Source organism: Tachysurus vachellii, chromosome 20 (genome assembly GCF_030014155.1).
Source record: "Tachysurus vachellii isolate PV-2020 chromosome 20, HZAU_Pvac_v1, whole genome shotgun sequence".
Lineage (NCBI taxonomy): Eukaryota > Metazoa > Chordata > Actinopteri > Siluriformes > Bagridae > Tachysurus > Tachysurus vachellii.
The window spans coordinates 13,024,690-13,036,856 of NC_083479.1; the positions used below are offsets into that span (position 1 = coordinate 13,024,690).

The 12,167-nt window shown below is 37.6% G+C and overlaps 1 protein-coding gene across 3 annotated transcripts; it reads right to left on the reverse strand.

Annotated features, from left to right (window-relative positions):
• Positions 1–774: 774 nt before the first annotated feature.
• Positions 775–10,995, reverse strand: LOC132863327 (cortexin-3). Of its 3 annotated transcripts, XM_060896067.1 has the most exons (3): positions 7,768–7,879; positions 6,075–6,096; positions 775–2,774 (listed from the first exon to the last, which is right to left on the reverse strand). In XM_060896067.1, exon 3 carries the CDS (start codon positions 2,743–2,745, stop codon positions 2,440–2,442), a length of 306 nt encoding a protein of 101 aa, XP_060752050.1. In that variant the 5' UTR covers positions 2,746–2,774; positions 6,075–6,096; positions 7,768–7,879; the 3' UTR covers positions 775–2,439. The 3 variants fall into 3 exon arrangements, with proteins under 3 accessions (XP_060752050.1, XP_060752049.1, XP_060752048.1); XM_060896066.1 differs by lacking the exons at positions 6,075–6,096; positions 7,768–7,879 and adding an exon at positions 10,746–10,995; XM_060896065.1 differs by lacking the exon at positions 6,075–6,096 and having other exon boundaries at positions 7,768–8,237.
• Positions 10,996–12,167: the final 1,172 nt, after the last annotated feature.

Below are 12,167 nucleotides of genomic sequence, written 5' to 3' on the forward strand. Positions count from 1 at the left end.
TAGACCACTCCAAAAAAATCAGGCTTAGTTTACTGAGGTTAAATTTGATAAATCACCTGACATGACCATCACTGATTAGTTGCATGAATGTATTGTTCTTATGATCAGCTGTGGTGTTTGGTTTTAACGAGTTCACATTAAAACAGCAAATAATCTAATGCAGATGCCAAAAATTACACATTTATGATACATATCTTTGATACTTTTTTATCATTAAACAATGGAAAGAATTTCCCTTGTAATCTATTAGGTTATTAATCTGAATTCCATAGCACTTTCTAAGAAAGATCTTATTTCTAAATTTATCTTTGTTGGAAGACATTTTGACATATTATGTCTTTTATGCATCACAGAATCCCTGACCTCTAAACCTCTCATGAGACCAATTCTGTAGTTCAGGTTATTGATTAAAATCAGGGAGGAGGCTTGTGTGTTTCATCATTCTGAAAGAAAAATGAAAGCATTTAAATGGGTAAAGATTGGTACTTATTGATTTCTTGTGTAGGGGCCATTACCTGTCCTCCTTGTTTGCATCTTAATGATGGACAATGTATAGTTTATACTGTTCAATACAAATACAACTATATCAGTAGTGATGGGAATTTGAAGGAAGAATTGAATGATTGAAAGGATAAGGCTCTAAAAATATGACTACATTTAACTACGTGGAAATGAAAGAATATTAACTAAAATCACACCCAAATTCTATATTTCCTTGACACATAATGATTTAAAATGAGCAACAAACCAAGAATCAAAAGGAGAGTCAGTTGATGATTTTGGTAAGAGTTTATTTTCATCTCTCTATAAGACAAATACAAGTGTGGTTGTATGTGCCACGTGTCTGAATCCACACTGAATCCCCACTACTAGCTTCATAAGCAATTCACTTATGATGAATTTAAATCTTGTTCTAACAGTATGTAGGTCTAAATATCCTCACAGTTTTGGGGATTTCCAAATTATTTTTTTCTTATTTGGATATTTGTGATAAAACATACTGCACAGACACAAGGTTACTCTAAGGAAGTGAAGCAGAACCTCACAGTGAACTCTTCTTAACTGATAGTATCATTTGCATGGAAAACATCTGTCAAGTCCCATTGTACTACTCGGTGCTTTAGGATTCTCTCACACATTCACGTGGCTTTGTGCATGCGAAACAGTGGCAGTCGTAATCAAAGTCCCTGGCAGTTCAACTCACTCCTTAAGTGCTCTTAGTTTCTCATTGGCTCATTCACAGTGGTGAAACAACATAAAAGTGCAAAGGAACTTCATTTGGCAGGCTGATGGGCAAAGAGACTAAAAGATCTGAAAAGGAAAATGAATTCAGTGCAATTCAGCCAAAGTCTGGACAAACGTGACACAGACATTTTTATCACCATATGAATGACTAAGGAGGCACCTCTGAAAAGTGGCCTTTCCTCATCACTTGTTCTGAGCTATGAATTATTTCAAAGCAAACTAGCGATTATAGCTCCTGCAGCGACAGCTTCAAATGGAAAAGCTGACAAAGAGAATCACGGCAGCTCAGTTATCAAACTGGAACTGATCTAAATTCAGTTTATTGTGCTAATGAGGCAGTATATGCTGACTGTATGATCACTTTTGAAACAACTGTTGTTTAGATACATACAAGGCTCAAATTGTCTTTAAAGTTCACACCGGGCTATGAACAAACCCACAGGTGTCACCTTTAGCATCCGTGTCAAATATTTTCTCATAAGTTGCCTATGTCAACATCAGCATAATTGAATTATTGGCCCTTTATGAAGCCATAAGCACTGCACAAACACGCCCTAATTGCTAATTCTGACAAAACTAAGCTGCATTGATAATAACAGTGCATACCTTAAGGCTCACTTTTGTAGGCATAAGCATTAACCTATCTAGTATTTATGAAGTGCTTATAAAGGGTCTTCAAAAGGACATATTGTCTAAAGATGTCTACTTGGCAGTATACAACAGTGCAGATATCAATGGTGTTGGAGAGAAGAAGAAATTGGGTGCTGGGTGTTTGCAGGAAGCTGAAGGAGCAGCGCTTGGGTTACCCTGTATGAGTGTCACCAGGCTCACAGCGGCACAGAGGGGCACACGCCAGTCCACATCTGCCTCTGGCAGCACTCATAATCCCTGACTGCTCCTTTCACAAAACACCCTGTGTGTGCACATATGTGTGTGACACAACATTTTCTATATTTCAAGCTTGACATTTTACTAACCATGCACCTAAATTTTTTTTTTTTTACTTCATATCGTATCACATTTAGATTCCTTACCATATCGTGTGTGTATATAGTATTTTTAGCTACGTGTGTAATATACATCACAAAATGATTGCTTGTAATCATTACTTATTTTAAGGTTGTTTGTGTTTCATTTAACTAGGTGTATCTAGTTATAGTCGTGTCAGAGTTTTTGTGTTAGTGTGTGTTTCCACTATGCCAGTGTGTAGTCAAATTGGCCCTTCTCAAGGCCGTCGAGACCATCAGCCCAAGTGGAGGTGGGCATACTGCGGTAGGGGTCCAGTAGGATACGGAAGCAGCGCACAATCAGCATGCAGAGGAAGACAAAGAGGAAGATGACAAAGGCGAAGGTGGTCTTCTGCTCGAGTGTCATGGCTGTGCCGGGCATGGGGCCACCTGCCTGCACTGACGATGTAAACGACTCAGCCTCCATCAGCCACGAGAAGTGCAGAGGATCGTCCCACAGTAGCCCCTCACCACGCATCCTCACGGCACGCATACGGCCCGGCTCCTCCACATGGACCTCATCTACACACACACACACACAATGGTAACTCAGAGGAAACCTGTGTGCATCCAATAAGAACATGAGATACTTCACAAAGACAGTAACTCGAGCTCAGGCTTGAACAAGGAATGCTGGAGCTGTGAGAATATAACACGGTGCAATTATGGCATAAATTATGTCCGAATACTCACGCAACATTCTATCACAACTAATTTGTATAAAATGTTTTCTTTATTGGCAGTTGCAACAATAAAAGAACAATAATAACCTACAAAATGAAAATATTAAGTAGAAAAATAAATAAGAGTATTATGTGTAAAATGCCACTACAGCAGTATTTGTGATAAGCAGCACTGTGATAATAATTAGCTCCCTCACCTAGGCTTGTCTAAATTCTGTCACAAGCACAGAGCCGAGAAATAAAAAAGACTCACTGCAGCATGTCATATAACTCTCAGAAACTGGTCAGGAAACGTTACTGCAGCTATCAAACTCCGTAGTGTATCTGGCTACCCAATATCAGGTTATCCCCATGACTAAAGTTGTGCTATATTTTATTTTACATTTTAAAGAAGAAACAATCTCATACTCTAATCTGCATGTCGTTCAGTTTTAAATAAAGGTATCAGTCATGAAGGCTGATGTTCGGTGTGATATTTCAGTGCCTTTCCACACCCTGCAGTCTGCTGCATGACTCATGGAGCTGACGGGGTCCTGCTTTCATCACAAAACATGACAGCTGAACTGACACTCCATCGATTTAGCAGTACAACATTTGATATATGCAGAGCGGTAAGATAAGACTACAAAATATGATAAAAACAGGGATTTTAGACTTCTTCCAATGCTGTGAATAAAAGCAGCATGCTACTGATCTTTATGTCCTTATGTGTTCACGTGTGTGTACATGTACAAATCTTCTGGGTCTGACATCACTGCAGCCAACAACCTTTAAAACCACATTACTCTTAATCATACACTTTGGATCCACTCAATCATTACTCCTCCGTTCTCTGACTGCAATTTCCAGGTGAATATCGCATAATATCTTTATGATATTGTAGATAATTACATCCTTTTTATGTCAGTGGCTGCATATGTGACTTTACCGGTTCTCTTTATTTAATACACCTTATATAATTAACTCATTAGTTTATTCACAAACCTTTGTGTTGTGAGTTTGGGGTGTTTTTTTGTGTACATACTAAATTATCCAGCGCTCTAGGACTCCAGATCAGCACTTTAACACACTTGATTTAGTGGAGATTAATTGTCTAGGCTTTTAATGTCATCAGTATGTCACTATCAATCAATTTAAGTATAAAATCAAGCTGCTCGTATTCAGAATGCTGGCGATTTTTAATCATTAATAAGTGCCTAGTGTTGGGTAGAGTGGATAGCAAGGGCTATGAGAAAGTCGGTATCAGTGTAAATATTCAGTGTAAATAAGTTGTAAATATTTATAATATGACTTCAAAATCATCTTATTAGCTGATGCTAGTAAGTATTTCGATATAAAACTCTCATGCTTTATCAGAATCATCAGTGAAGCAGTATTTAATCCAATACTTCATCATACAGTTACTTTGAGTCTTATCTGAAGTTCTCTGTATGTGTGTGCACGTATGCAATAAGATATCCAGATGGTATTTAGCACCCCTGGTGATTAGTAGGGGTGAATTAAAGCTTTTGTTTAGTTATAGCACAAAACAAAAGGCTTTAACAATGACACTATTCAAATCCGTTTATTTCCTTTTGCATTTTTCCCACCTTTTTACTCTTTTGTGAATATATGATAAAATTCACATTTAAGCTGATTTAATTCAAATCTAAAACCATTAAATGCAGTGTTCATATTTCATCCTGATTTATAGCCAGACCTAAATATTTCATTTGACTAGACATGATACAAAAAATACACCTCCATTATGATTAGGGGGTCGATGAATGGGAATCTTTAATACAAAATAAACCTGGGAATAGGAATTTTATACCTGCTCATTCATGCAATTATCTGAACAGCCAATCATATGGGAATGTAGTAGCTTAGTATTTAAGGTGTTGAACTTCTGATTGGAAAGTTGTAAGCTCGATTCCCAGGTACGCCAAGCTGTCACTGCTGGGGCTCTGAGCAAGGCCCTCAACATCAATTGCTCAGTTGTATAAAATAAGATAAAACGTAAGAAGCTCTGGATAAGAGTGTCTGCCAAATACTGCAAAAGTGCAAAAATAAATATGGAAGAATTTAGACTGTATGATAGCAAGGTATAAAAACATGCAGATTCAGCTCTAGATATTAAGTTACTGTTCAAATCAATCTTCTAAAAATGTGATCTAGGTGTTGCAGTGTTCTTGATGCCAGACAGGCTGGTTTGAGTATTTCAGCAACTGCTACTCTACTGGAATCTTTGCACAACATAGAATCTACACAGAATGGTGCAAAAAAGGGGGATAGTTCTGCAGGTGGAAACTCCTTATCAAAGAAGGAGACCAGAGGAGAACAGCCAGAATGGTTCATGCTGTCAGAAAAGCTAGAGTAACTTAAATAAGCACTCTTTACAACCATAGTGAGCAGAAAAGCATCACACAACACGCAATATCAAATGTCGGGGCAGACGGGCTACAACAGCAGAAGGAACCCCAATGGGTTCTATGCCTGTCAGCCAAGGACAGGAATCTTACAATACGATGGTGAGTTTCACCAAAATAAGACTAACTAATAAGCAAAATTAGAAAAACAATGTCTGATTTATGTTCATAAAAACTGTAACAGTACAGTTAGAGAAGGGAACAGAGCAGGATTATGGTAGTTAATGTTAATGCATGACTTGTGCAGAACAAAGCTTATTGATGTGTTTGTCTAAAGAATATAACACCTAACTATAGGTTGCGTATACGCTAGAGATAGTATAGATATTTATTATGCATAGAACATATTGAGTAGTTTATTCATGAATGCTTCATGTTCAGTCCTAAACGACAGTAGAAGATCATACACCACTTATAAAGACAGATTAGCAAGTATAAGAGGTAGCCAGATTATTGTTAATGCCCCACATCAGTGCTTGATTGGGTCCACAATGCATCTGGCTGTGGACAAGAACTATTCATTATCATCAGCACACTTGTATCTCTGCTCCTTGTTGCATGAGTATACTGCATTATGTAGCCTGAATTCATTAGTCTGTATATCTTGTATCTTGTGATCTAGCATTCTCTAGTCCAAGCCTTTTGTGACTCTGTTCTCATGGAGTTCATATTTGCCATTTAAACAAGTGACAACAATAAATAACACCAAAAACTGTATTCATGGCATGTACCTTACAACCTCTGCTTCTTGATCTATATGAAAAGACACAGATGGACAGATACAGAGAATCACAATGAATGAATAGCAATCAAACACACAGAAAGCAAGTTGCCTTGTAAATTGTAGTGTGGTGTGTTAATGAATATAAAGATACAGCATTGAGGGAAGGCCTTGTGCTAGTGATGACCCTAAGCAAGAATTAACAGTGATGGCTGTGTCTGCAGAGCTCTGAAGCTGTGCTGCTAAAACATTTACATATTCCCCAAATTATACACAGTCTTGTCTCATCCATGTAGATTTGTAGCTAAGAACGATTGTAATGTACTCATACCAGGACTCACTCGTGTGTTCACACTGGACATCCTTTCAACAAATTTTGTACTGTTTGACTTATTAGTATACAGCTGTAGAAGATTAGTGATTTATAATCCTACAACCTGTTGTCACCCAGAAAAGGATGGGTTTCCTTTTTTCTTTTGAGATTTTTCTCAAAGAAAAAGAGAATTTTCAGTGCTTATCAACACAATTTCTGCACCTGTTGCACTACAGACAAGACATTTTTACTTATTTCCCTTCATAGAGAAAAATAATATAATCCAATTTACTCAATTTAGTTGGTGGTCTGATGAAAGAAGAACTTTTAGAACCCTTAGAACTTACAAGTGAGTTTAGCATTATAAGCATTAATTTAATAGTAAGTGTTACCATAGTAACACTCTTTGCTAATTACTAATCACTATTGTTCTGAACTCTTATGTTAGCTGTCATTAGAAAAAATCTACTTTTTTTGCAAAACTAGCTTTTTAGATAGATAGATAGATAGATAGATAGATAGATAGATAGATAGATAGATAGATAGATAGATAGATAGTCTATCTATCTATCTGGTGTAATATAAATTATGATGTCTTCCTGTTTGTCCCGGGATCCTTTAGAGGAAGCTCCAAAAATAGTACCAAGGAGGTTTCTTTGTCCCTGTCACTTTTGTCTTGTACAATAGTATATTAAATGTATATCCTCAAATGATTATATTTCTTTACATTTTTCAATTTTTGTCATAATTTCCATTACTACAGTGTAAGTATTTAATATCTTATTTAATAATATCACATTTCTATGCAGGAAAAAAGAATGACTTGAACCCCTGTGTTATGGACAGGCGTTAGTGTCGTATACTGTCCTTAATCTTCCACTGCGGAAGCATTAATTACTTTAATTGATGCATCAATTTGAACTATTACTCTTTGCTGCACTACAAGTAAAATGATAAATCATTCCTTTAATGCATTTCCACTAATTCACTTTTTACTGTGTGTATGTTTGCTGTTTAATTCAGCAGCAAATGTGAGTCTTTTGTGTTACAGATTTTAACTTACAGTGCAGTTGTCAAACTCAGGTATGGACAATGGTGATCATAAATGTCCATTTAGCACAGAAACTATGGGCACAGTTGTAAATGAGAGCATGTCTCTTGACAAAACCATCCATTATTTCTTCTTAACAACTGAAGTGCAAAGATATTGTGGATAACTGCTTATTACTTTTTAATTTTTTTCCTCTCTTAAACTATGTCAGTGACCGATATTGCACAATCATTATCATTAGTGTTACAAATTGGAATTTGTCATCTGGAGGCAGGTTCTCATTATGCCTTTCTTTTGTCACCTCCATCTGTCTAGTTAGCGTTAAGCCGCACAGCATACCCGGTTCCATCCAGACACCCCACTTGAAGAATGGACCACTGAGGTGGGAGCAGTAGATACCTTTCATGGTCACCTTGAATCTAAGAGTTCTCTATAAAAAAGTCCACACTCTCACACACAACACAGAATACAGACCATTTATGTGTATGACATGGATTTTAGGCTGTAATGAAAATAAAGACAGCTGGGAGTCTTATGATAGTGTGCTAGGCAATATGTAGGACAGCTGGTAATTTAAATACACATCAAAGCAAATAAAATATTGAGTGTGTATGATTCAGATCTAAATTTGTTCTGTTCTTATCCTTGTTCTTGAGCTTTAGAAGAATGTCAGTGTTTTCTCAAACAGACAACAGCACAAATTATGTCGATCTGTCTGTATACTGTAGCTAAATATGCAGTATAATGGTGTCGTTACAGGTATGAGACATTTTGGCAAAATCACTGGTTAATGTTACGTGACAGCAAAATCAGCTTAGTGTATCCAGCACATAAAATATGATGAATTGCCATGAGTCTTCTTGTTTAAGAAAAAAGGTCTGGGCATTGTAAGTGTCCAGAGTATAGTATAGTATAGTATAGTATAGTATAGTATAGTATAGTATAGTATAGTATAGTATAATATAATATAATATAATATAATATAATATAATATAATATAATATAATATAATATTCAAGAATAGTGTATACAATGTGATCCTGAAAGAAATTTAAAAAGTCTTGTGACAAAAGGACAAAATAATAAGAGAAAAAAAATAAATTTAAGTGATGAAATTTTGTAAAACCAAACATTATTTATTGTGTGTATCAGTAACCCACAAGGAGAGAGCAATATTTAGTGGATTCAAAAGGACTGGTAAGTGAGTGCAGAGCTTGCTGCATTGCGTGGGTGCTCACACATGATATGAAAGAAAGAGGGAGACAAATGAGTTGTCCAGCAGGTCGGTGCATTCGGGGCAGTGAGTGGGGGACATACTTAATTCTGGTGCTTCATTATTGTATGGAATGGCAGAAGAGGAGCTCATTACATGTGAAATCGACTGCCAATGTTATGCAAATTAGCGTGAGCTTGGATGTGTCAGAAATTGGCAGAGAGTATAATTACATTGGCTTCGGTTTACCTAAAAAACTAGATAGGGAATGCAGACGTGCACACAGTATTAGAACATGTTTTAATTACATCTGACAGTCTACCATAAAAAATAACAGTAGCAATATCATTTTCTGCTGATGTCTTATTTTTTAAATTTAAACCTCTGTACCATATTAGACTATGTTAAATAATTGAGCATGTAAACACCATCATTTCTGATAATACCCTGCTTTCAGAATTTGCAAATAATATGAGTGAATCATTAATAATAATCAAACAGTGAGCTGCAATTATACTTATTACTCAGTGATGATTGAAACTGAGACAACCAATAATCTTTTCTGAGTAGAAAACTTCACATGTTTAACAACCCACTGAAAAACAATGCCATGGAGAAAAATAGGCTATTGGCCACATTTCAAAATGTCATATCTCTGTATGGATAGAAAAATTATGCTTTTAAAGCAGAATGTCAAGGTCAAAATCAGAGAAATTAAAAATAGTGGTTGTCTTGTTAACACTTACATTGCTTAAGGCCAAGATTCCTTTCAAGAGCTGAAATGCTAATATTTTGAATGCATATGTAACAGATAAGTAAATATAAATTATTAGCTGTAATTATTATCTCTCATATGTAGTCCATGCTATCAGTAAATATTTTTGGAGATGATCTGCTATTCCAAATGTATATTTTTGTAGTAAAGACGATGCACATTAAGGGTGTTGTCGACAATACTGCATGCAATAAACTGATATTGCAGTGCTATATGAATTACGTGATACAATCCTGTTACTAAGAACCTCGAGATCAGGACATATTTGTGCTCGGGCAAAATCGCAGTGTTAAATAAAGACATAATGGAGAGTGTTGCATATGATCTTAATTTATTCAATGCAGTCAACTGCACATCTGTGCAATTTGTAGTTTCTGTCTTTCTTTTTTTTAAACACTGGTTAGTTAATGTTGGCTTATACTCAAAATATTCCCTCATCACTAGTGTTTCTAAGAGTCGAAGTTAGTGTAGCATGTGATACACCACATCTTTTTTTTTTTTCATGTAAAAGCTTCAAATGCTGAATGTGTTCACGTCCATAAATAGACGTGTATGCAACAAATAGCATCACCTGCAGTGGCTGGAAACATTATTTTGTGTGAGATGATTTGCTCAGTTGTGACACAGGCAAAGGCAATATGCATGAATGAATGAAAATAAATCATCAAAAATGAAGTACCATTAATTCACTCAAAGTTGAGTAATGTGTTCTACCTGGTTATGGGGAATAAGTTGTGGGTTTAGTTTCACACTGGGTTTGTATAAACAAACAAACAAACAAACAAAAAACAAACAAACAAATAATTATGCATGAACTGAGCTGCAGGTTTACGCCTTCAGACTGAACAAGAAGGCAAAGCTTCACTGCAGGAAAAGAGTCCAGAATGCATCCAGGATCTCAGGGTGTATCTTCTCTGATCGGCATATAACCTGTGGTGTGTTATTGCAGGCTGCTGCATTAGTGCACTAGTGAAAGTGCGTTATTAATCCAACAGTGCTGTTGTAAGGATGAGCGCGTGCCCTAGCGCTAATACTTTTTTTTTCCCTGTCGCCATGGCAACATTATATAACGTAATCAAACCTGCAGCAGCAGTCGGTATGTTTATGGAGAGAACCATTAACGGCAGCATCACCCCAAAGCATTTATTCCCCTTCAGTGCATCTACTGCAGTAACCTTGCGCTTTCGTGTTCATGTTCACTCAACAAGTGTAAATAGCAGCCGGTCGGTACAGACGGAACTGTCGCGTGCGCTGTCAGTAACGCGCGCTCGGTTATAGTCATAAACTGACCGCTACACAGGGTGTGAGAGAAAACGTCAGTGTTCGTACCTTTGTCTCCCCGCGGGAATGTGGGCTCCATTGCCAGAGTTACAGTGGGAACCGTGGGGTTTCGCCCATTCTACCGTCACCTCGCGCCCTCAGCTCCGCCGCACGGAGACGCAGAACCGAGCGAATGAAAGCGAGCGCACGGCTTCACTACGTAAATCTTGGCGTTAAGAAGAAACACACAAGCTTCTTGCTTTTTCCCGTGTGTTAAAACACGACGGCAGGAGGCTTGCGCGTGTGTGTGTGCGCGCGCGCGCAGTCGCGCCTCCGCCGTGTGCGCGCGAGCTGCTGAATGAAGACTCGAGTGACGGCACCGGGATTTTCTGGAACTGAAAAAAAAAGGGAGGGTGGGGGTGCGGTGGGGTTACGGGTGTCCCCGATTACGCGTCATTATACCTACACCGTTAGGGCTAAAAGCTCATTTACCCACCCATTTAAGTAAAGGCCATAAATACCTACATACCTACTACTTGTTGAAATATGATCATGGAAAAAAAACATATTATTCCCAGTGAAATGGAGAATAAAGATATCACTCCAGTGAAGGGAGTCCCTGAGAATTCTACCCCAGATACAAACCCATATACACCATACTGCTAGTAATACATCTTTGATGCGTGTTAGGATTGATTTGGATGGATTGCACTGTTTTTTATACATGTCTGCTCTCCTCTTGACCATGTTTCTTCTGGCTTTCTCCTATATATCACACATCCCCAAAACCTGCCACAATTGGATTGGATGTAAAGTTAGTGTGTGTGTTTGTGTTTGTGTGTATGTATTTGTGTGTGTGTGTTTGTGTGTGTGTTTTTTTTGTGTGTATGTGTTTGTGTGTATATGTGTTTGTGTGTGTGTTTGTGTGTGAGTGAGTGTGTGTGTGGTGTGTGTGCGTGTTTGTGTGTGTGTTAGTGTGAGTGAGTGTGTGTTTGTGTGTGTGCATTTGTGTGTGGATGTGTGTGTGTGTGTGTGTGTGGATGTGTGTGTTTGTGTGTGTGTGTGTTTGTGTGTGTGTATTCGTGTGTGTGTGACTGAGTGTGTGTATGTGTGTGCATGTGTGTTTGTGTGTATGTGTGTTTGTGTGTGAGTGAGTAAGTGTGTGTGTTTGTGTGTTTGTGTGTTTGTGTGTGAGTGTGTGTGTGTTTGTGTGTGGATGTGTGTGTTTGTGTGTGTGTGTGTATGTGTTTGTGTGTGTTTGTGTGTGTGTTTGTGTGTATGTGCGTGTGTGTTTGTTTGTGTGTGTTTGTGTGTGTGTATTTGTGTATGTGTGTGGATGTGTGTGTGTGTGTTTGTGTTTGTGTGTGTGTGTTTGTGTGTGTGTGTTTGTGTGTGGATGTGTGTTTGTGTGTGTGTGTTTGTGTGTATGTGTTTGTGCGTGTGTGTTTGTGTGTGTGTGTGTATGTGTTTGTGTGTATGTGTTTGTGCGTG